Below are 26,211 nucleotides of genomic sequence, written 5' to 3'. Positions count from 1 at the left end.
TCTTAAAATAAATAAATAAATAAATAAATAAATAAGGTCCTTTAGTTAAATATTTTTATCTCTATAAAAAGCTATGAAAAAATTATTACTTTCATTAATCTAAACAGAGGCAAATGGGTGGCTGAGAGAGCACAGGGAAGGGACTTTTGGTTCTATACTTTTTTGAATTTTATGAACCTTTTATCTATGCATCACTTTGGTAAAAGTTAACATTTTTATAAAATAAGTTAGTCACCATCTTAAACTTCTCTTATATCACACATTAGCAAACCTAATCAGTTCTACAATCAAACTGGGTCCAGAATCTGACTTTTTTTTTTTTTTTTTTTAACCATTTCCACAGCACCATTCTCATCTAAGTCGCCATCATGACTCGTGTGGAAGGAATAATTGTTTTTTTCTAAATAATGTGTCCCCACCCTTACCCCATACAACCTAATCTCAATATAACAACCTTCAAAACTATTGTTTATTGGGACCAGCAGTTAGCATAATGGCAATGTTACTGGAATCCCACATAGTCAATCGCGCTTTGAGCCCCAGACAGGGTGGCTTAAACACACACTGGGTGCGTGTGCGTGTGTGTGTGTGTGTGTGTGTGCCCAAGATCCCGAGTGGAGAATGGAGGAGAAGAGATTGTGGCGTGGCCAACCCCGCTGGGGGGTGATTTCTCGCTTTCTGTCTCTGTCTCTCTCTGTCTTTCTGGTGAGTGCACGCAGCCTATAGCAGAAAACCTCTCCAAAACAAAACAAAAAACCAAATGTGTTAATATTAACTAAGTCCTTCAAAATATGGTCCTCGTATCCCTCAGTATGTCCCCTTACCCCCTTTGACAAAAACTTGGCATTTTTAGATTTATAGTTCTTGTAGCTCAAGTCTTATTCCTCCAACTTTACAACTTGCTCCTTAACTTTTTAAATATAGCCACTCTTCAAACATCATCTTCTCAGTGAAACTTCTTTAACCATCCTCATTTAAAACTCTATTTCTCCCCACCTCCACAGAACAGTTTTTATTCCTTAAGTATCCTAGAATTATTTCTCTCTATAAAACTTTTTACAAAACAATTATGTTTTACTTTCAGTTTTCTGTCTTTTGTCAATATGGTCCAATATAATGTTAAGTGCTTACTAGTTCCAAAAGCAGTTTTGTTCTGACCATATGCAAAGCTTGAATTAGTGGTGGAAGAACTGAAGAGTCCTGTTGCACTGGAGGTGGCTGGAGAAGACCCAAACAAGCCAGTTGTGGTACCTGCTCCCACTTGGTTCTGTGGGCCCTTCCGGTTGGCCTGATAATCTTCTAAGCGAAGTTCCTGGAGGAAGGTGTGAACACATTATTCCTCATCTTAATATGATACCCCTCAACTTTTAATTAAAAAACCTAGGATATTTGGATTTAGTATTCAAGTTCTATGTTCATACTGGAACCATGCTCCTCAAAACAGAAAACTACAGAATGACATTAACTTACTATTACAGAAAAACATTTCCTATAGGCATTATATTCATATAATAATTAACACAAAACTAAAGGCCAAACATCTGGCCACATCTTACTAAGAATTTTCTTTTATAAACAAGAAATTCTTAAAGTAGGATGCTATACAATAATTTTGCCTACACCTTCCTCCCAAATTTTAAACTTAGTTGCTGAAAGATGGAGAATTTTAGAGGGTTTGGAAATTTAGAAAAGAATTCTTTAATTATTTATTTTATTTATTCATTTATTTTAATTTGACGAGAGGGAGCAAGAAAGAGAGAGAGAAAGCAAGACGCCAGGTCCGGTACTTGAACAATGGTCAGCCATGTCGGAGTGTCCAGCGCCTTAACCACCTCGCCACCTGCTGGTCCCAAGAATCTTTTTTTCAAAAAATAATTATTTTGCGACCAGCAGGTTTTAATTTTATGTATGTATTTATTTATTTTAATTAAACCAGAGAGGGACATAGCAAGACACAGAGTGAAAGTGAGAGTGAGAGAGAGAGAATGAGCAAGAAAGCAAGTTGCCAGGTCTGGAATTTGAACCACACTAGGCCATGTGGGAGTCCAGCGCCCTTATCCACCATGCCACATGCCGGCTCCAAGAAGAAATGTTTTGTCCAACTGTCAGAGTGCTTCAGCACAGTCTAATAAACCAAACACAGGGGCTGACAGGTGGTATAGTGGTTAAAGACACTGGACTCCCACATGTCCAACTGCAGTTTGAGTACCAGATCTGGAGGCTTGCTTTCTCACTTTCTGTCTCTGTTTCACTCTCGCTCTGTCCTTCTCTGATCAAATTTAAAATGAGTAAATGCATAAATAAATGTTAAATAAAGTAATTCTTTAGGGAAAAAAAGGCAAGCACAGTGGAATTTAGGGAAAAGCAACGACAATCAGGAACAATGGTTTAAATGTACAACAATTTATTATGGAGCTATAAGAATGAATAAAATACAAATTAATGTAATAACATGGGTGAATATCATAATGTTGAAAGATTTTAAAGATTACACTAAAAGATTTTAAAGATTACACTAAAAGATTCCAGCTATACAAAGTATAAAAATGGGCAAAAAGTAATTGTGAACAAGAGGGCAGGGCCAATGTAGAATCTGGAATGCTTTCATTACTCAGTATTTATTTTAGATCTTCTTGCTTAGCAAAAACTTATAAAGATATATACTTATGACTTGGCATAAGTTTATTAAAAACATGAGAGTGGGAGACCAGCAGTTAGCATAATGGCTATGTCGCTGGGCTCCCATGTAGTCGACCGCAGTTCGCGTCCCGGACCCGGTGGCTTAAAACTCACGCTTGTGCGTGCATGCCCAAGATCCCAAAAGGAGAATGGAGAAGGGACTGCGGCATGGCCATCCCCCCAGGGAGTGATTTCTCACTTTCTGTCTGTCTCTGTCTGTCTGGAGAGCACACGTGCCCTATAGCAAAAACCTCTTCAAAAAAAAAAAAAAAACAACCAACAGGTGGTGTGGTGGTTAGAGGTGCCGGATTCCCACATGGGTGACAGTGGTTTGAGTCCTGGACCTGGTGGCTTACTTTCTTGCTTTCCTTCTTTCTCTGTCTCTCTCTGGTCAAGTTCAAAAATATTGATAATGATAGATAAAGTTAAATAGAATAATTCTTTTTTTTCTGAGAGTTTTTTTTGTTATAGTGCGCGTGCACTCGCCAGACGGACAGAAAACGAGAAATCACCCCCCAGGGGAGATGGCCACACCGCAATCCTTTCAAATCCATTCTTCTCTTGGGAATTGGGCACATACGCACATGCACTTGGCGTGAGTTTAAGCCACAGGGTCTGGGACTTGAACCGCAGTCAACTACATGGGAGTCCAGTGACACAGCCATTACGCTATCTGCTGGTCCCAAAACAATTCTTTAAAAACAATTTAAAAAAACAAAACAAAACAAAAAAAATTTAAGCACACACACAATGGTCAGTGCAATGTGAGGAACATCCAGTCAGAATAGACCATTATAAAAGCAACATCAATGTGAGACTAATTTATCTCCATCTTAAAAAATAAAAACTATAAATACATAACTTTAAAAATATTTTGTTATTCTTAGGTCTTTTTTTTACTTAAATTCAATGTGAACTACTTGATGTTAAAAAAAAAATCAGAAACATTTCATAAGCTGCTTTGCAACAGGACAAAAAGGTTTGGCTAATATTCTTCATCACATTTTACTGACCTCCAGTGACTTGCTTTCATATTCTTTCATAGCAGTAATACATTGGTGCTTGGTACTGATGTTAGTGCTAACTCCAGCTTTGACCATAGTATCTGTACCAGTTGGAGGCTGTAAATAAAGTAAAAGACAAATTTTAAGTGTAAGCTTCATATTCCTACTCTCAGACATATTTCTTCAACAACTACACCCTAAATCTAGCCCCCTAGTCTTTTATAAGAAAACAATGCCAAATGTAGCTGATTACATGCATTCAATTTCTGATCTCTCCACTCCTACTTTTATACATTTTCTGATTAAGTCCATCTCAGTAACCATCTTTTTACAAATCCAGAGATTAATTGCATAACCCAAGCCATCCAATTATTTGGTAAGATATATGTAATATTACATGCATAGGAAAGCTTTACCCAATTCACCATATATATACATTTAAACCTCTGTATCTTTGCTTTAATAGTCTGCCCTAAAGGTGTCAATTTTATAACTACTATTTCACTTAGAAAATATAGAAGCCTGTTTTTTCCCCAATAGCTTTATGAGAGAAAAGGCACAAAAAATAACTGAAGATTCCTACATGAATTGTCAGTTTTCTCAACTAATGAATTTTCCCAAGGGCAATACACAGTATTCTTCATTATCATTTATATTTAATTATAAATTCAGAATTCTAAATTTAGTATGTATTAAGAATTAACCACCTTACCTGAGAAATTATTCCTTTTCTAGAATAAATTTAAACAAGTTTAACCAATCCATATTTTTTTTAAGAATGATTTAACTTATTTTATTTTGATTTGAGCAGAGAGGAACAGTCAGAGAAAGAGCAGGTCCGGGACTAGAATCACAGTGGGAGCCTAGTGCCCTTAACTACCACACCACCTGCCAAATGACCCCTTAACCCAATTTCTGTCAGAAATTTCCATTAGGCTAATTATACCTCCAACCTATACTGAACATCTCCTGAACATTTACTTCAAGTATTCCATATCTTTGTGTTAACAAAATTCTCCTCTCTATGGCCAACAGGTAGTATGGTGGTTAAAGTGCTGGAGCCCACATGGCCAACTCCACAATTCAATTCCTAGACCTAGATGCCTGAAAAAACATACTGGGCCGATGTGCGTATATCCCCAAAGTCTCAAGAAAATGAAGAAAAGAGGATAGAGGAGTGGCCATCTACCTCAGAGGGTGATGTCTCACTTTCCCTCTCTGTCAAGTACACGCATCCATCAGGAAAAATGTATTTAAAAATAAATAAATAAATAAAAGAAGGGACCAGCAGACGGCATAATGGTTACATCACTGGACTCCCACCTGGTTGACTGTGGCTTGAGTCCTCAACCTGGTGGCTTAAAACACACCAGGTGTGTGTACTTGCATACCCAAAATCCTGAGAAGAGAAAGGAGGAGGGATTGCAGCATGGCCATTGCCTCTGGGGGGTGATTTCTCACTTTCTGTCTCTCTGGCAAGCACATGCAGCCTACAGCAAAAACCCATTAAAGAGAAAAAAGTAGGCACTAAACTGTATTTTCCCAATGTTGTCAGTTTTATTTTTCAATCTGTAGAGAATACCGATCGCTTATTTCATTTATATATATGTAAATTCTTAAAATTTTGCCCAAGGGTGTATACACTCACCTGGGAGAGGGGGAGGGAGGAGGAGAGGCAGAAAGCACTAACCATGAGAAATGGTCACATGGCAATCCCTTCTCCATTTCTCTCTCCTTTTGGGATCTTAGGCACGAAATCAGAAAGAATAGCTCACAGGGCCAGAAGATGGTCAAATGGCTATGTTATTGGACTCCCACATGGCTGACTGAGGTTTTAATCCCAGACTTGGTGGCTTGAAAATCATGCTATATGCATGTGCATGCATGCCCAAGATCTTGGGAGGAGAATAGAAGAGAAGAGATTGCAGCATGACCATCACGCCTGGGGGATAATTTCTTACTTTCTCTCTCAGCCTCTCTCTCCCAAAAGCACATGCACCCTAAGGCAAAACCTCTTTAAAAAAATAAATAAATATTACCATTCAGAGGCCAAATTAGGGACACAGTAAATTAAAATTCTACCTTACTATTAGAATCAACCCTGTGAATACAGATTTGGTTGGAGTGAGCTTAATTCAAACAGTATCATAATCTAGTTATGTTTCACAAATCCTATCTACTCTATATATAACTATTTACAGATACTGTTCATAACTCATCTTTCAGGAATCTCATTAAGCAAGGCATAACTGGAAACAAGAAAAAAAGGGGGGGGCAGGGCCAGCAGGTGACATGGTGGTTGAGTCACTGGACTACCACATAGTCAACCGCAGTTCAAGTCCCAGACATGGTGGGTTGCTTTCTCACTTTTCCTTTTTCTCTATTGAGCACACATGCCCTATAGGAAATTAAAGTAATAATAAATAAAATTCAATAATTCTTTAAAAAGAAAAAAGGAACAATTTTCTGACTCATTCACAAAGAAACAAAGAAGTGGAAATGAACATATTGCACAAAGATTGAAAGAAAATACATACATTAAATTTAATAGTAGTTCCAGTAGGAGCAGCTGTGAAACTACTTGGCCCAAAGAGGGAACCAGATGTGCTACCAAAAGGATTAGAAGTGGTGTTTGTAGTTCCGAAGAGTCCCCCACTGCTGGTACTTGTTCCAAAATCTGTAAAACGGGGAAAAGAGGGAAAGAAAAAAGGAAAGAGAGAGAGTAATAATAAAGAATTTAAGAATTGATTATCAGCACTTCCATATCCTCGAGTTATCTATCTTTGAATTCTGCAAACATTTCATACAGACACACATACTTCTAGGCTTACAATGTTCAAGTGAAATAATTCTGAATTCTTTAGACAGCTCAGTGTCCAGGAAGCTGTTATTGGGTGAACTGGGAAACAAAAGTAATAGTACTTTGTTTCATCAGAAATTTTATCTCATTTTTCCTTTTCTTAGGAAGACTAAATGCTGTATGAATTTGTCTTTCTAAAAACATCTTATTACAACAGACTTCGAATGGGGTCACAGTATGTTTTATTTATATGTAGTATTACATATATCCATATGTCCAGGTAAGTTAAAACAGATAAGTACTTCTATAGAGCAAACAAACAAAGGAAATGCAAATTTTACTTCCCCCAATTTAGAAAAATTAGCAAGCTCTGTTGATCATTTTATAAAAACTAATAAAGACCAGATCCTTGGGGATGGCAGCTGACATGGTGGTTAAGAGTGGTGGGCTCCCACATGGCTGACTACAGTTCAAGTCCCAGATCTGGCAGCTTGCTTTCTGGCTTTCTCTCTCGCTCTCTCTGTCCCTCTCTGGTCAAATTAAAATAAATGAATGAATAAAGTAAAATAAATAATTCTTTAAAAAAAGAAAAGAGAAATACAGTGTTTTGGTTGCTTTATTTTTTGAGAGAAATTTTTGCTACAGAGAGCATGAACTAGCTGGAGAGAGACAGACACACACCAAGTGAGAAATCAACCCCCCTGTGGGGATGGGCACACCAGAATCCCTTCTCCGTTCTCCTCTCAGGATTTTGGGAAGGCACATACACATGCTCAGCGTGAGTTTTAAATGGCCGAATCCTGGACTCGAACCCCAGTCAACCACATGGAAGTCCGGTAACGTAACCATTACATCATCTGCTAGTCCCTATTTTTTTTAAATTATTGAATTAATTTTTGCCAGAGAGCATGTACTTGCTGGAGAGATGGCGTTGGGGAGAGCAAGAAAACATTTTCCACATGGGGCATGGTCACACAACAACCCTTCTCCATTTCTTCCACTTTTAAGGATTTGGGACATACACACACACACACACACACATCAGTGTGTTCTTCAAGCCATTAAGTCCAGGATTTGAACCGTGTGGATGGCAATGTGTGATATAGCTGCCTTAACTGGCCAGAGGCTGGTTAGTACATATACATTTTTAATGACAGCCAAGTACAAGTGCATGTGAAAGAGAAAGAGAATAAAAGAAAAAGCACCACTCCCCATGAGACTACTTCCTATCCTATCAGAATCCTTGGCACATGAGTGCACGCCTGGTATTTTTCAAGCCAATGCGGTCTTGAACACCAATCAGCTATGTGAGATTACGTTTTCTCTGTGTAGAACCATAAAGTGGTAGGGGGCTAGTCCTAATATTTAATAATATACTTACATCCTAATTATCAAGCTAACGATTTCTACCTGGGAAGCCAGCAGGTGGCCTGGTGGATAAAGGTAATAGATTCCCACATGGCCAACGACGGTTTGAGTCCTGGACCTGGCGGCTTGCTTTCTCGTTTTCCCTTTCTCTCGCTATTTCTCTCTAATCAAATTAAAAAATAACTAATGAAATTAAATAAATAAATAATTCTTTAAAAGAAAATAAGTTCTGGGAACCAGCAGTTAGCGTAATGGCTATGTCGCTGGACTCCCACGTAGTCAACTGTGGTTCGCGTCCCAGACCTGGTGGCTTAAAACTCACGCCGGGCGCGTGTGTGTGCGTGCCCAAGATCCCGAGAGGAGAATGGAGGAGAAGGGATTGCGGCGTGACCATCCCCCCTGGGGTGTGATTTCTCGCTTTCTGTCTCTCTGTCTCTCTCTCTCTGTCTGGCGAGCACACCCGCCCTATAGCGAAAATCTCTCCAAAAAATAAAAATAAAAATAAAAAAAAGAAAAAAGAAAAAAAGAAAATAATTTCTTACTTGCAGACTATTTTTATTTCTTTCAAATATTAAGTTTAAAGTATACAGGCACATCTCTTTTGAATTGGCGCTTTAGATTGAAATTGTTTTTTACTTTTTGCTATAGGACATATATGGTCACCAAAGAGAGACTGTGTATGTGTGTGTGTGTGTGTGTGTGTGTGTGTGTGTGTGTGTGTCAGAGAGAGATGGCCATGCTGCAATCCCTTCTTCTCCATTATCCTCTAAGGATTTTCAGCATGCATGCACACGTATTCAGTGTGTGTTTTTATATTACTATAATTCTTTAATTTGCTATAGGACATGTGTATTCACCACAGACAGACAGAGAGAAAGTGAATAAACAAGCCACAAGGTCTGAGACTTGAACTGCAACTGGCCATGTGGAAGTCCAGTGCCTTTAACCACCATGTCACCTGCTGGCCCTAACTATATCTTATACTGTCATGGCTAAATATTTTGACATCCCTACAAACAACTTTCCCTTTAGAAAATACTAATGCCTAGCTTACTACTTATTCTGTCATTCTCTTATTCTTCGAATGACATCACCATATATGACATGCTGATCAACTAACACTGGGTACCTTAAAGTATCATGTGTAAAAGTAGCTGTAGGCAACATCTAGACTTAGAGGAAGCCATGAATTAAAACCATCTGGGGGGAACCAGCAAACAGCATAATGGTTATGCTACTGGACTCCCACGTATTCAACAGTGGTTTAAGTCCCATACTGGTGGCTTAAAACTCACGCTGGGGGGACCAGCAGTTAGCATAATGGCTATGTCACTGGACTCCCACCTAGTTGACTGCGGTTCATGTCCAGACCCGGTGGCTTAAAACTCACGCCGGGCACGTGTGCGTGTGTGCCTAAGATCCCGAGAGGAGAATGGAGGAGAAGGGGATTGCGGCGTGGCCATCCCCCATGGGGGGTGATTTCTTGCTTCCTGTCTCTGTCCAGTGAGCGCACGTGCCCTATAGCGAAAGCCTCTCCAAAAAAAGAAAAAGAAAAAGACAAAGAAAAAAAAAAACTCACGCTGGGCACGAGTGCTTGTATATCCAAAATCCCAACAGGAGAATAGAGAAGGGACTGCACCATGGCCATCTCCCTAGGAGGTGATTTCTCACTTTCTGTCTCTGGTCTCTCAGGCAAGAGCATGCGCCCTATAGCAAAAATCTCTCTTAAAAAATGAGGGGCCAGGAGGTGGCATAGTAGTTAAGGGCAATGGACTCCCACATTGCTGACCACAGTTTGAGTCCCAGATCTGGCAGCTTGCTTTCTCACTTTCCCACTCTCACTCTCATTCTGCCCCTCTCTGGTCAAATTTTTAAAAGAAAGAGAGAGAGAGAGAAAGTAAGTTAAGTACAGTAACCCTTAAAAAAAAAAAATGAATAAATGAATGAATAAAAATAAACATCTGGGGACCAGCAGGAGGCATGGCAGTTCTAGATCCAGACCTGGCATCTTGAAAAATCACACCAGACATGTGTGCATGCATGCCCAAGAGAATGGAGAAGGGATTGTGTTATGGCCATCCTCATGAGGGGGTCATTTCTTACTTTTTTTCTCTCTGTCTCTCTCCAGATAATATACATACCTTAGAGCAAAAGTAAAAAACAAAAACTGCCATGGATAAAGAATTATATTAGTAACCATGTCATATCCAGTATTTGTCATTACTGTACTAGTCTCTTCATACCAACAGTGATACAAAGGCAAGAAGGCGGCACCACTACAGTACTGTCCTGCTGACTGCAACACGTTCCTCCTTGAAGTTCTCCTGTCTTAATACCAACACTACTGTAACTATCTCTGCCCATTCTTTATCAGGAACCTCTTCTGTATATCACCTTAAGTACTATCTTCTTAGATTTCTATCCTTAAAGTGACACATATATACCACCAACTTTTCTAGCACAGTAAACTCTTCAACACATATTGAAGTTTTCAATTTCCCTGGATTTTTCCTTTGTGGAAAAGGAGCTGGGTAAACATAGGGAAAAGGGGATGAGAGAATACATTTAATAAGTGGATCAAATTGCTAATGCAGAAGTCCAATGATGTCCTACTTACTCCCAAAGCCAGCTGGCTTATTTTGAGCGAAGGCATTGTTCTGGGATGAGAAAAGACTGGTGCCTGTGCTTGCAGTTCCAAACAAGCTATTTGATGTTCCTGTTGATGTACCGAACCCAAAGCCAGTGCTTGTGGAGGTGGCTGGCTGGCTAAATGAATTGGTACCAAATAATCCTCCTGAAGAGATGAAAAGGGAAGAAAAAAAGTTAAAAAGATGTATCAGAGCCAGTTAATGAAGTCCTGTAACAGCTATAAATTAACCAGCTATATTTCAAATAAATCCCCTACCTGGTTTGGTCTGTGAATTGCCAAACAGGCCTCCAGTATTATTGCTAGAACCAAATGCAGAAGTTCCAAATGCCCCTCCACTAGTAGTGCCGAAGCCAGTATCTGAAAAGGCAGAGTCCAGGATAAAGTAGAATTTAGAATAAAATATAAATCAGGAGACCAAATGAAAAAGGTTTTAATATTCATTTTATTAGAATTATAGGATCAGCAGATGGCATGATGGTTATGCTGCTAGACTCCCACATAGTCCACTACAGTTTGAGTCCCAGACCTGGTGGCTTAAACTCATGCCAAGTATGTGTGTGAGTGAGCCCAAAATCCTAAGAGGAGAATGGAGAAGGGATTACAGCGTGGCCATCTCCCAAGAGGGTGATTTCTCGCTTTCTATCTTTCTGGTAAGCACATGCATCCTAAAGCAAAAATCTCTCTAAAAAAAAAAAAAAGATTTATGTATTATTATTATTTTTTTAATTTGCTACAGGGCACACATGCTCACCAGAGAGAGAGAGAGAGAGAGAGAGAGAGAGGGAGGGAAAGTGAGAAAGCAAGCCACCAAGTCCAGGACTCAAACCACAATCTCCCATGTGGGAGTCCAGCGCCTTAATCAACCCACCACTTGCAGGCTCCTTAATATTTCTTAACATTCTAGAGTTGAATAGGATTGCTTTTCTAATTTCAAAACTTTTTAAAAACTTCCATGACAGTATTTTATAGTCTAAAAATTAAGCTATAAATGTTGCATTCACTGTTCTCTGGCAAAGAATGGAAACTTTAATTCAAGAGGGTTTAACTTCAAGAGTTACAGATGTTGACAACTTTAAAAAAAAAAAAAAAAAAAAAGAGTGCCAAGATTAACTAGTGACTATGAGCTACAGATAAATCTAAAATCATTAAAATAAAAGAGTTAAAATTAGGGACCAGTGGATGGTGTAATGGCTATGTTGCTGGACTCTCATATGGTCAACCGTGGTTTGAGTCCTGGACCCAGTGGCTTAAACTCACGCCAGGCACGTGTGCGTGCGTGTCCAGGATCCCGAGAGGAGAATGGAGGAAAAGGGACTGCAACGTGGCCATCCCCCCTGGGGGGTGATTTCTCACTTTCTGTCTCTCTATCTCTGTCTCTCTGGCAAGCACACACACCCTATAGCAAAAACCTCTCAAAAAACAAACAAATGAACAAAAAGAGTTAAAATTATCTACAGAGCCTGCTGGTAGTATGACAGATAAGGTAAGTGAATCCCACATGGCTAACTATCCATTTCAGGCCTATTATCCAACTGCTTGGGAAAAACCCATGGGTGTCCAAACTCCCAAAAGGAGGAAGAAATGGAGGAGAAGGGATTGTGGTATGACCATCCTCCATGGAGAGCAACTTCTCTCTCATTTACTCACTCACTCACTCACTCAGGCGAGCACACGTGCTCTCTGGCAAACTTAAAAAAAAAATCACCTCCATGTTCCATTACACTCCCTAGTCAGAGATATGTGATCTTTCATTATGGTAATACATCAGAATGGCCTGAGGAGTTTCTTCAACATGTACATGTTTAGGTTCCCACCCCAAATATTTTTATTCCGTAATTTTATGATAGGAAATATATACTTTCAATAAAAACTTCCAAGGGTGACACTGATGAGCACAACTGGTTAAAAAACACCCTAGAGGGCCTGAAGGTGACATGGAGATTAAGGTGCTAGACTCCCACATGGCCAACTGCATTCTGAGTCCTGGACCTGGTAGCATGAAAATCGCACCAGGCACCTGTGCATGCATACCCCAAAATCCCAAGAGAAGAACAGAGGAGAAGGGACTACAGCATGGCCATTATTCCCTGGGAGGTAATTTCTCACTTTCCTCTCTGTCTCTGTCTGTTGAGCATGCAATCAATGCACTTCGGCAAAAAAAAAAAAAAAAAAAGACAACTAAAAAAAAAAGTAAATGAGGGTCACAACAGGAAACAAGTACAATACTGGGTGGAACGTAAAGTGGATCCCAGGAGGGCTGGTGGGAATTAGGGACCAGAGACTATAACATTTTTGTTTCTGAGCATATCTTATTCATAGACCAAATCCTGGAGTAGTTATTCAATAATTGAATGTTAGACTTCAACATTAAAAAAATCATTTTCTGGGGGCCAGCAGATGGCATGGTAGTTAAGGGCGTTAAACTCTCACATGGCCAACCGCAGTTCAAGTCATGGACCTAGCAGCTTGCTTTCTTAATTTCTCTCTCTCTCTTCCTTCCCTGGTCAAATTAAAATAAATACATAAAGTTAAATGAAATAATTCTTTAAAAAAAATCATTTTTAGGACCAGCAGTTGCCATAATGGCTATGTCGCTGGACTTCCATGTAATCGACCGCGGTTTGAGTCCTGGACCCCGGTGGCTTAAACTCACACATGGCATATGTATGTGCGTGCCCAAGATCCAGAGGGGAGAATGGAAGAGAAGGCACTGTGGTGTGGCCATCTCCCCTAGGGAGTAATTTCTCACTTTCTGTCTCTCTGTCTCTTTCTGGCGAGTGCACGTGCCCTAAAGCAAAAACCTCTCAAAAAAAAATTTTTTTTTCTGATCAGAAAATCAATAATATATAATTTGCTATTAAAAGAGCCAAATAGGAACCAGTAGATGGTGTAATGGTTATGTTGTTGGATTCCCACATAGTTGACCGCGGTTTGAGTCCCAAACCTGGCAGCTTAAAATTCACACTGCATGTGAGCATGCCCAAGATTCCAGAAGGAGTAGATTGCAGGTGGCCATCCTCCCTAGGGGATGATTTCTCACTTTCTGTCTGTCTCAGTCTCTCTGGCGAGCACATATGCCCTATAGCAAAAACCTCTCAAACAAAAACAAAAACAAAAAAATGAGCCAGGGGCGAGCAGGTAACATCGTAGTTAAGGGTGCTAGATTCCCATATGGCTGACTGCATTTGAGTCCTGACCTGGCAGCTTGCTTTCTCACTCCCCCTTCCCACTCTTGTCCCTCTCTGATCAAAAATTTAAAAAATAAATAATGTTAAATAAAATAATTCTTTTTTTAAAAATACAAGTATTTTCAAAATATTTTATTAATGATTGGAAGGCCATAAGAACTAATAACTTATTGTTCTTGGAAAATTTTAGCAAGATCTTAACTTAGTTATTTTTCAGAGACTTTGTTATAAAACCATAGTATGAGTAAAATTCCTATCTGAAGCTATCATAGTGGGTTTCTTCTTAACAATAGGTTAATTAAGATATTTTCTTCTGTTTTTATTTTTTAACACTTACTCTGCCCAAATGTTGATGTTGTGCCAAAGCCACCTGTGCCACCCCCAAAGGGTGTTCCAAATGATTTATTGAACATCTTCAAAATGAGGCTTTGCTTCAGAAAGCTGGAAAGAAGAAAAAAATGTTAATCTTTTTAAATACCAAAAACCACAATGTAATCATTCCAGAAAATCATTCTACAAATTTAGAACTACTCAAACTATAGCATAAACTCTCATTTCATATCCTAAAACTCTGTAAGATAAAGTAAACCTTGTACGGGCTAGCAGATAGCAAGGTAGTTTAGTTAAAGGACTGGCTTCCCACATGGCCGACTGCGCTGAGTCTTGGACCAGTGGCTAGACAATCGTGCTGGGCATGTGTGCATGTATGCCCAAAATCCTAAGAGGAAAATGAAGAAGGGGCTGCAGCATGGCCCTCTCCCCTGGACAGTGATTTCTCACATTCCTTCTCTGACCCTTTCTGTCTCTCTCTAGCAAGTGCACACACCCTATTGCAAAAACCTTTAAAAAAAGTTTATTTCTAGCTTTTCAAAAAACACCACCGCCCCTGGGACAAGCAGTTAGTGTAATGGCTATGTCGCTGGACTCCCAGGTGACCGCGGTTCAAGTCCTAGACCCAGTGGCTTAAACTCACGCCAGGTGCGTGTGTGTGCGTGCCCAAGATCCCGAGAGGAGAATGGAGGAGAAGGGATTGCAGCGTGGCCAAACCCCTGGGGGGTGATTTCTTGCTTTCTGTCTCTTTCTCTGTCTCTCTGGTGAGTGCATGCACCCTATAGCAAAAATCTCTCCAAAAAAAAGAAAAAAAAAAACCCACCACCCCTCATCCCCTTGCCCCAGCCAGCAGCAGATGGCCTAGTGGTTATGTGACTGAACTTTCACATGGCTGATCACGGTTCAAGTCCCAGATTCGGGGCAAAGAGGACAGGATGGGGATAGACGAACTTCAAAATCACACAGGGTGCATGTGCATGCATGCCAGGAAGGAAGGAAAGAAGAAGAGAAGAGAAGAAAGAAGAACGAAGAAAGAAAGAAAGATGAATAAAATAATTAAAAAATATATATATAATAAAATAATAATTCCCAAAACACCATGCCTCATTCTAGAAGTACTGAAGCAAAATGTCTAAGGTTGGGATATATCAACAGAATTGCATTCTGAAAAGGCTCAAATGACTCTAAAGCATGCCCTTCGAACTAGAGACTGTTATTTGAGGTAGTTATCATTTATCTTTTAATGATCTGCTTTAAATTTCCTGCCTCCCCTACTACAAAATATCTAAAAAGTCACAGATAAGGCCTTTACCGTATTAACTAGTCACTCTCCTTTAAAAAGAAATATTTTTGGAAGTGCTTACCAGAAGTCTGAACTTGTACAGATCTGATGGCTCTCTCACAATTGACAACTGTGACAGGGTTACATATCTCAAGTGACTCATTTTGATTGCAATTTCTCTCATACTACTGTCTTGAGTCAGAGTCCCTGCTATATCCATGTTTCTATATCTTCTTTTTTATAAAGAATTACTTGTCATTATTATTTTTTAATGTGACCAGAGAGAGAGAAAAGGGAAAAAAAAGAAAGCAAGCCACCAGGTCTGGGACCCAAATCACAGTCAACAATGTGGGAGTCTAGCACCCTGACCACCACACTACCTACTGGAGCCAATCTTTCTATATCTTTGACTAAAATTCATAACCCTTAAGTACAGCAAATACTTTCAACAGCAATCCAGTTATTGCTAGATTTGCCATCCACTTTCTTTAATCTTCAGAGGTCATACAGATGTGGCAGAGAAGCAGAGAAACGGGGGTGGGGGGGGATAAAGCAGACCCAATGGGCATGGTCATGCCATAATTCTTTCTCTATTTTCCATCCTAGTTGGCATTCTAGACATGTGCATACATGTGTCCAGCTTGTTTTTGTTTTTTGTTTTGTTCTGTGTTTTTTGGGGGGTTTATTTGGAGAGGTTTTTGCAATAGGGCTCGTGCGCTCGCCAGACAGACAGAGGTAGAGACAGAAAGTGAGAAATCACCCCCCCAGGGGGGATGGCCACGCCGCAATCCCTTCTCCACTCTCCTCTTGGGATCTTGGGCACGCACGCACACACGTCCGGTGTGAGTTTTAAGCCACCGGGTCCGGGACGCGAACCATGGTCGGCTACATGGGAGTCCAGCGACATAGCCATTAAGCTAACTGCTGGTCCCTCCAGCTTGTATTTCAAGTCACTTGGGACAGGACTCAAACCAGTCAGCTATGTAGGATCCAATTCCTTAATAATTAGGCTAAGGACCTGTCCCTACCGCCTATTAATATTTTTTTACTCATTCTGGTGACAATATGTTCATGTAAATCTGACATCTTCTATAAAGCAGGCATCAAGAGCTATGCAGTATAGTTTATCTCTGTGAAATTTGTCTTTACAGAAAACTTCAGTATTAATGAGTTTCAGTGGCATTAGTTCTATATAGACACTAAGTTTCATTGTTCCTAAAAATCAAATTTTGATTTTTTAATTCTCTAACACAAAATTCTACCATCACAATACATTTTACAAGTGGGTTTTTAAAGAATTTTGTCAGAAGGTTTAATGCACGTGCAAGAGAGAGAGAGAGAGAGAGAGAAATAAAGCACCTCCCATGCAGTTTGACATGTGGAATATCAAACCACAATCCCTTTTTTCTTGTAATTTCCCATGGACAGCCTCAATACTAGGAAGATAATAAGTAACAAGTGAGAACCCATACAGCATTAAATAATTAATCTGTTCTATAATAAAGAACAAGGGACAATGCAGAAGCAAACCCAATTTAGTCTCCTCGAAAAAAAGTTTCTCACTCATACTCAGTCTTAGTTCTGGCAAGAACAAGTTTGACTTAGTCTCTATGGTCAATCAAAATGGTATAAGGGCTTTCTTTTTTCTTTTTCTTTTTTTTTGGAGAGTTTATTTTGCTATAGGGTGAGTGAGCTCGCCAGAGAGACAGAAAGCAAGAAATCACCCCCCGGGGGCATGGCCATGCCGCAATGCCTTCTCCATTCTCCTCTCAGGATCTTGGGCACGCACACACACACGCACCCGGCTTGAGTTTAAGCCACCAGGTCCAGGATTTGAACCACAGTCGACTACATGGGAGTCTAGCGACATAGCCATTATGCCAACTGCTGGTCCCAAGGGCTTTCTTAAAAATTATCACCATAAAGGAAATAAAGATATTAGAAAGAGTCTCATAATTTTTAAAACATAATTATTTATTTTATTTTATTTATTACTCTTCAATTTGACCAGATTAAGACGGAGACAGAGACAGAGACAGAGACAGAGACAGAGAAGAGAAGAGAAGAGAAAGCAAGTCACTAGATCAGGGACTTGAACCATGGTCAGCCATGTGCGAGTTTAGCACCCTAATCACCACACCACCTGCTGGACCCAAGCCTCATGATTTTTATAATAATTGCTAGAAATTAAGTAATTAATACATTGGAAAGTAAATTAACCATTTACTTCCCAATCTAGTTTCCTTACTCTGCTGTGTCATTGACTCAAAGAAAAATGCCCTCTGCTGCCCATCAAATAACCTAATTAATTCAAAAACTAGCCCAAATGTAATTTCTTCTATAAACCTTCCCTAATTCTCTAGCCAGATGAAATATTCCATCCATTATAGAATAAATATTGGGTCATCAAAAGAGCATGACGCATTTTTGTGTAGAAAAATATTATGACTTTTCAAATGATCCAGTATTTTTTTAGAAACCCTATCTTTCAGGCCAGCAGGTAGTGTGGTAGTTAAAGTTCCCACATGGCTGACTGTCCAAGTCTTGGACCTAATGGTTTGAAGATCATAATAACTACATAAATGTAAAAAAAAAACCCAAAAACCTCTTTCTCATTCCCTTCTCCCACACATGCATGTATACACGTGTGTATGCGCACACACACAATGCTGGGTATATATGTATATGTGTTCAAGATCCTGGGAAAAGAATGGAGAAGGGACTACCATCTTTCGGGGGGATTTCTCACTTTCCCTCTCACTGTCTCTGTCTCTCACTCTTTCCAGCAAGCACAAGTGCCTTAAGGCAAAAATCTCTTAAAAATATAATAAAAAATAAATAAACAAACAGGCCAGACCAGTCCATGGCTGGTGGTTAAAGCAGCTGGACTCCACACAGCTGACTATGTGGTTTGAGACCTGGACTTGGTGTTTAGAGAACACCAAGTGTGCATGCAGGCCCAAAATTCCAAAAGAAAGAAATGAAGGAAGAGAGATTGCAGCATGGCCACGGCCAAGGTGCTTTCTTACTTCTTCTGTCTCTCTATGAGCACATGCCCTCTGGGAAAATTAAAGAACAAAAAGATATAAGCAGAAGACGCCCTGGCTGAAATAAAGATAAGGTGAGTACGCTAGGCCATCATGAGCCGAATCCACCAAAGAACATTAGGACTATAAAGCAGTGTGAAAAACCATTGTTCAAGATTAGTACCTCTCAAAGTGTGTGATCTGAAGACCCCTAGAAATGCCCAAGAATATTTTTCAGGGGTTTCACAAAGTCTAACTGCTTTCACAATAAGATATTTTTGTCTTTTTTTTTTAACAGTATAGTGCAAAAAGTTATGCTGTGTAAAAATGCTGGGACCAGGAGAGTTGGTGGTGGTTGGGTAGGCTGGATCACTAACTGTGTGGTTCAATTCTCAAACCCAATGGCTTGGGGAACATGCTGAGTGCGTGTGCATGCGTGTCTAGAGTCCTGGGAAAAGAAGAACTGCAGTGCGGCCATCCTACTTGGGGAATGCTTTGTCACTTTCCCTCTTTCTGGCAAGTGCATGCCCCCTCTAGCAAATCAAAAAAAAAAAAAAAAAAAGCGGGACCAGCAGGTGGCTGACTATGTTTCAAGTCCTGGACCTGGTGGCTTGCTCTCTAATTCTCCCTCTCTCACTGTCTCTGTCTTTCTCTGGCAAAACTCATGTGAATAATAAATAATTATTTTTAAAAAATTATTTCCTTTATTTAAAAAAAACAAAAACAAAAAACGCATGAAGCTGAGTAGTATCAATAAAGGCAATAGCCCCAAACTACAATGTACTGTCACTGAATTTTTCACTGCCACCCACTTGCTACTATTTTTTCTTTCTTTCTTTTCTTTTTTTTTTGGAGAGATTTTTGCTGGTACGTGTGCTTGCTGGAGACAGAGAGACAGAGAGTGCGAAATCACCCCCCAGAGGGGGATAGCCACACCACAACCCCTTCTCCATTCTCCTCTTGGGATTTTGGGCACATATGCCCAGCATGAGTTTTAAGCTGGCAGGTCCAGGACTTCAACCATAGTCAACTATATAGGAGTCATTATACCATCTACTGGTCCCAAAAAATTCTACTTTCACTTAAGAATGTCCTTAGTGGGAACCAGCAGTTAGCGTAATGGCTATGTCGCTGGATTCCCACGTAGTCGACCGCGGTTCGTGTTCTGGACCCGGTGGCTTAAAACACACTGGGCGCGTGTGCATGCGTGCCCAAGATCCCGAGAGGAGAATGGAGGAGAAGGGATTGCAGCGTGACCATCCCCCCTGGGGGGTGATTTCTCGCTTTCTGTCTCTATGTCTCTCTATGTCTGTCTGGCGAGCGCACGCGCCCTACAGTGAAAATCTCTCCAAAAAAAAAAAAAAAAAGAATGTCCTTAGTGCAGCAGTAAAAAAGTATTAATTGCATTAATTTTCAATAGTTCAGTGCACATCATCTTAATATTCTGTCTGATTATTCTTTAGGATTAAATGGGAAGCACTCAAAGCACTTCTGCATACTGAAATGCAAGAAGGAAAAAAAATACTCATGTGATTACATTTGGGAGCTGAATTAACTACTGTTTTCATGGAACATCATTTTTATTTCAAAGAATGAATAGCGACCATGGTTATTAAGATTTGATATGAAAATCGGAATTTTGAAAACCTGTATTAGTCACTACAAGCTTGTCAATGTCCCAACTCTATTTTGCCAGAAGGTATGCACACTGGTGCAAACAAGAAAGAAGACACACACCCCCCCCAGTGGGGCATGGTCACACCACAATTCTTTTGCTCCATTTTTCCTTTCCATCAGGATTTTGGGGATGCACACACACCTGTCATGTTTTTTTTTAAGTTGCTGGGGCCAGGAATTGAACCCTGGTTGGTCATGTGGCATCCAGTTCTCTGAGCTACAGGGTCAACTCAGCTTCCCAATTCTTAAGAAAATCTACCCAGGGCCAGCAGGTGGCATGGAAGTTATGGCAGCTGAATCTCACATGACCATCTGGGAAAATCAAACCTATGACCCAACAGCTTGAAAAACATGTGTATGTGCTAAAAACGTGGAGAAGAGAATAGAGAAGGGACTGTGGCATGGCCATCCCCCGGAGTGGGGAGGTGATTTCTCACTTTCCCTCTCTCTCTCTCTCTCTCTCTCTCTCTCTCTCTCTCTGCAGGAAGTGTAAACACCCTATAGCAAAATCTTTAAAAAAAAATCTGATGACATAGGTGGAAACAATAATAATTGTATAACTAAATGTCAACATTTGAAAGACCTACATTAATTCAGTGAACTGATCATTTCCGATAACCATTGCATGATGTTATAAAATCATGTATAAGTAAAGATCTATTTAAAGTACAGGAAAGAACAATGAATTTTAATGTAACAGAGTATGAAAGCTCAAGGACATGGTTTCAGATTCCATACTGTAGCAAACCTTTAAAAAGGTTTGAGTATGGGGTCAAACATTATCTACAAAGGTTATTAAAACACTCCTGGGCCAGCTGGTGCCATGACGGTTAGGCTATCTGGATACCACATGGCCAAGCGCATGGTTTGAGTCCTGGACCCTGGGGGCTTGAAAACCACTTAAGGCAGGAACCAGCAGACCTCATGCAATGGTTGCGTCACTGGACTCCCACATAGTCAACTGAGGTTTGAGTCTTGGACCTGGCGGCACGCACGCACATGCCAGGCATATGTGGGTGCATGCCCAAAATCCCAAAAGGAGAATGGAGGAAAGGAAATGCAGCATGGTCATCTCCCAGAGGTTATTTCTTGCTGTCTGTCTCTCTGCTGAACACTGGTACCCTATAATAAAAATCACTTTTTTAAAAAAACAAAAACAAAAAACATGAGGGGCATGTTTATGTGTCTAAAATCTAGAGAAGGGATTTTTGCATGGCCATCCCCCTTGCGGGATGCTTTCTTTTTCCACTGCCTCTGTCTCTCTGCACAAATCCTACAGCACACCAAAAAACAAACAAACAAACAAACAAACAAAAAAACCTCCCTTGTCTTAGTACCTATCAGTGTGACCCTGAATTTTCTTCAGTTATTTCGATCAAAACAACATATCAACCCCGTGAAAGCAAAGACTGGTACATCCAGTGATCTATTAAGCTAGTCTTCTTACTAAATATTAGAGTTACTTTTCATAAAATTGTTATTTACATCAACATGAGTTTGTTTCAAATCAAATCTTGAGGACCGGAAGCTGGAACAACAGTAACACAATGCTTTGTGGGGTTAATTCACATAGGCAGGTCCTAGACTTGCATCTAGAGACCTCTCCAAACATGCCTGGCCTATGTGTACCCATAATCTAAGGCTGGCTGAAGTTGGGAGTGGGTCCTGGTGTGGAATGACCCTGTAGGTGAGGTGCCTGTGTCTCTGTTAGTCTCTTACTCAGGAAACAAATGAAAGAAGATAGGCAGATAGAAAGTAATTAAGAAAAAAAAAAGATCCTTTGAAAATTTGTTTTAATTTCTAACACAATATCAAAGGGTAAATCTCACATAAACAAAAGCTCTTCGAAAATCTTTTTTTTTTGGAATTATTTTACTTAACTTTTATTTATTTACTCATTTGTTAATTTCCATTTGACCAGAGAGGGACAAAGTGAGACAGAGAGAAAGTGAGAAAGCAAGCTGCCAGGTCAGGACCGGAACCGCAGTCAAACGTGGGAATCCAACACCTTTAACCACTACATCACCTACAGGCCCAAAACCTTCATTATTATTTTTTTTTTTTTGAGGGAGATTTTTGCTATAGGGCACATAAGCTTGCTGGAGAAAGATAGAAAATGAGAAATCCCTCCTTGGGGAGATGGCCATGCTGCAATCCCTTCTCCTCCATTCTTCTCTCAGCATTTTGGGCACATAGTGAACTTCAAGTCACTATGTCCAGCACTCAAACCGCAGTTGACCACATGAGAATCCAATGCCTTAACCACCATGCCACCTGCTAGTCCCAATAATTTCATAAAGTTTTAAAGGAGTATAGAGACCACAAAGTTTAAGAACTGCTACACTAGACTGACAGAACCTCCTAATTTGTTTGCTTGCTTCCAGTTACATCTTCCAATCTAAACTACTACCCCACCTACTTAGTTTTCATTCACACTTAGCAAATTAGAGTTGTATTTAAATAACTTTTAGTTCCCCACTAAAAAAAGTACATTCCATTATACCAAATTAAGTACAAACTCATCAATACGGTAAATAATTCTCAGTACTTACCAAATTATTGTATATAAGGAAACAAGAGTCCCATCAATGCATATTTATGTGGGGTCAAGTGTATCAGCAAGATGGAAAGATAATGAAATTACATAGCATCACATTTAATTACATCAAACCAACTATAAGTTCTTTTGCCCGTTCCAAGAAGAGAGAGATAGTACAAGATTTACTCACTATCCTATCCACTTTCGAACAAGACTTTGATTTCTCCTACGTCACACAAAAGGCACACAAGGCAGCTACTACAGAAAAGAAAGGAGAAATCAAAGTGACTCTAAGACTCTCAGTCTTTCAGCTTCCCAGTACCAGAATTAAAGAATTATTTTATTTGGGACCAGCAGGTGGCGTGGTGACTAAGGGCGCTGAATTCCCATATGGTCAACCATGGTTCAAGTCTGGGACCTGGTAGCTTGCTTTCTCACTTTCCCTCTCTCTCTTGCTGTCTCTCTCTGATCAAACTGGAAGAAGATAATAATAAAGTTAAAGTTATTACTTATTCTAATTTGACCAGAGAGGGAGAGAGAGAGAGAGAGAGAGAGAGAAAGTGAGAAAGCAAGCTGCCGGGGTCAGGACTCAAACCATACTCGGCCATGTGGGAGTCCAGCAACCTTCACCACGCTACCTGCTAGCCTCCGAGAACTTGACACTTTAAGACTTAAGACTTTTTCACAGATAATTTATTCAAACAAAATCTAATTTATCAACAAATACCAAGCAAGATAAAGATATGATTTTACCAGAATATTGGGAATATTTGCACTAGAACAGTAGTCTCAATCAGGGGAAATTTCAACAATTTTTCCTCCAAGGTCTTTTTCTTAGGGCATGTGCACTCACCAGAGATAGAGACACAGAAAGTGAGAAATCACCCCCGCAGGGGGTATGGCCATGCCACAGTTCCCACTGGGATTTTGCACACACACATACAAGTGCCCGATGTGAATTTTGAGTCACCAGGTCCAGGACTCAAACCACAGTTGGCCAATATGGGAGTACAACAACATAACTGCTAGATCATACACTGGCCCCTCAATAATTTCTTAACACATTCTCGATTGTTGCAATTTAGGGAGGTGTTATCATTATATAATAGGTAGAAACTTGGAAAGCTGCTCAGCATCCTACAATACATGAGAGACACCCACAACAAAGAATTATCTGGCCCAAAGTATCAACAGTGCCAAGCTGAGAAACCTTGCTCTAGAGACAGATTGTGCCAAATACCTAAGGTTATTTCTAATACAATGAATGCACCAAATTCTCAAGAAATAGTTTACACAGATTACACACATTGCTTCTCATACTTATTGTTAAATCACCCCAATTTTTTAGTCCCCTAACCCTTCAACAAATTGCTTAATTACAGATAGTCTTTTTATTGGAAATTAAACATTAGTACCATCTCTCACTTCCCTGATTAACTGGTGCTCCATAAATAATATTACAATAAAATAAACCATTTTTTTCCCAAGTTGTCAATTTGGTTCCATAAAAATTCTACTTGCTCTGGGACTAGCAGCTGGCATAATGACTATGATGCTGGACTCCCAATGTAGTCAATCACAGTTCAAGTCTCGGACCCAGAGGCTTAAACTCACACTGGGCGCATGTGCGTGCGTGCCCAAGATCCTGAGAGGAGAATGAAGAAGGGATTGAAGGGTAGCCATCGCCCCTGGTGGGTGATTTCTCACTTTTTGTCTCTCTCTCTCCGGCAACCACACGTGTCCAATAGCAACCCCCCCCCAAAAAAAAAACCCTTACTTGCTCTTAGTTATCTATGAGCTAGTGCAAAAGTCAGGCCCCAAAATATCACGTAACACATGGTTTGGGATCCTTTAGCTGTGCTCCCTATTTCAGGAACTCACAAAACTCACCCTCTTTATTGACTAGTTTCAGATTTAACCCATGTTTGTTTACTCACTTACACCTACTGAGGGCCATCTATATACTAGGTAACCTGAATACAAAGATAATAAAGTATTTTACCATAATCTAATAAGAAGACAGTTAACATACAAACTGAAATGTGCTATAAATAGAAGTTTCAAATAAGTGTTAGGGAAGCTTGCAGGGAAAAGAATGCCAGGAAAGGCTTCCCAGAAGAAAGTGATGCTTGAACTGAGAACAAGCCACAGAGAACATACCTTGTTTATGTTTTAGTACTCTTCTGCTCTTATGCACTACTAGTTTTCAGTTTTTGCTTTGTCATCTAAATAAGAGCAAAGTGACAATCTGACTGATGTGAACAGACCAAAGTGTTAACTAATTCAATTTCATCAAATATTAAAGAACATTACAAAAATAATTTTTACAAGGTATTTTTCAGTTTTTCTATGCTGTCCAACCTCTGGTTTTGCCTTTTAAAATATCTTTCACCAAGTAAACATACCATCTGCCATTGGCTAACATTTCTTTCTGAATTTATAAGACAGAGAATGATCACTGTTCTCATCTTTTCCCAAGACAAGAAGTTTGTCTTTGTAGTTTTCCTCCTTCAAACCAGTTTAATTTTCCTCATCTTGTTCTACTACAATTCTTAATTTAGAATTTGTCCCTGTGGAGAGCAATGAGTTCCAAGATACAATTACAAAGTGACTGCTGCCGGGACCAGCAGTTGGTGTAGTAGCTATTGTCGTTGGATTCCCATGTAGTCGACCCGGTTCAAGTCCCGGACCCAGTGGCTTAAAACTCACCGGGCGCATGTGTGTGAGTGCCCAAAATCCCGAGAAGAGGATGCAGGAGAAAGGACTGCCGTGTGGCCATCTCCCCCCGCCCCCCCCCCGGGGGGTGGGGGGGGGTCCCCCCCCCCCCCCCCCGGGGTGTGTGTGTGTGTGTGTGTGTGTGTGTGTGTGTGTGTGATTTCTCGCTTTCTGTCTCTGGCAAGCACATGCACCCTATAGCAAAAACCTCCCCCCCCAAAAAAAACAAACAAACAAACAAAGTGACTGCTGCCTAGCTTTCTAAGTGTTGTCAATATTTCCTGCTATCTATTTCAGTACTGTCTTAGGTGACTAACTGGATTTTGTCTTCTCAGCCCCACAGCTGCTATAAGTCAAAAAAAGAAACTAGCCAAGAACTTGTAGTTTTACTGAGTCGTTTCCAATACATATCACCACTGACACTCTTTAAGCGACTTTTAAGTTTACTTGCGAGCAAGGTCGGAGTATCACTAATAAAACTTCTATCTTACCATTAATGGAACTAAACACAAAATGCCACTGAAGACTTTAGTCTTTTTCTAACTATCGAAAGTCCTCGTTCCACCCCCCCCCCCAAAGGAGTCCTTAATAATGGGAGACTAGAAAAGTCTATACCACGTTAGGGTATCTGGCCTTACTCTATTACTGTCTATTCTGGGACTCGGTTTCTCCGTCTAGGAAACTTGTCTGTGATGTGGGGAGGCAGGAGGGACTCTAAATAATGTCTAAGGTATTCATGGCTACAGTAATCCAGAAACTAAATCTTTCTCCTCATCTACTGAGCTTTAAACAAAGCATGTGGGACAACAGGAAAGAACCTTTTACTCCAGTGAACCAACCCTAATCCTCAGATTTTGTCTTAAAATGTCAAGAAACTTCTGACTCACCCACCTTACCCCGCAGGCTCCTATTATCTCTCCAAAGAAGCTAAGGCTAAAAAGCTCATCCCGCCG

The 26,211-nt window shown here is 40.1% G+C and overlaps 1 protein-coding gene across 8 annotated transcripts in view; it reads right to left on the bottom strand.

Moving 5' to 3' along the window:
- Window positions 1-26,211, bottom strand: part of NUP98 (nucleoporin 98 and 96 precursor) — a 128,805-nt gene that overhangs the window by 102,231 nt on the left and 363 nt on the right. For 5 of the 8 annotated variants that reach the window (XM_014590408.2, XM_014590416.2, XM_014590414.2 and 2 more), the window contains exons 2-8: window positions 24,704-24,768; window positions 14,027-14,130; window positions 10,757-10,858; window positions 10,469-10,645; window positions 6,221-6,360; window positions 3,693-3,800; window positions 1,132-1,312 (exon numbers count right to left, since the gene is read on the bottom strand). In XM_014590408.2, coding sequence (XP_014445894.1) covers window positions 1,132-1,312; window positions 3,693-3,800; window positions 6,221-6,360; window positions 10,469-10,645; window positions 10,757-10,858; window positions 14,027-14,102 — 784 coding nt within the window. In that variant the 5' untranslated portion in view covers window positions 14,103-14,130; window positions 24,704-24,768. The remainder of the gene's footprint in view (window positions 1-1,131; window positions 1,313-3,692; window positions 3,801-6,220; window positions 6,361-10,468; window positions 10,646-10,756; window positions 10,859-14,026; window positions 14,131-24,703; window positions 24,769-26,211) is intronic. The other 3 variants (XM_027773975.1, XM_027773983.1, XM_014590412.2) reach the window with 2 other exon arrangements.

This window comes from Tupaia chinensis, unplaced genomic scaffold (genome assembly GCF_000334495.1).
Source record: "Tupaia chinensis unplaced genomic scaffold, TupChi_1.0 Scaffold000047_1, whole genome shotgun sequence".
Taxonomy (NCBI): domain Eukaryota; kingdom Metazoa; phylum Chordata; class Mammalia; order Scandentia; family Tupaiidae; genus Tupaia; species Tupaia belangeri.
Note: the sequence above shows the minus strand (reverse complement) of the source record. Positions and strands in the feature narration are given on the sequence as shown.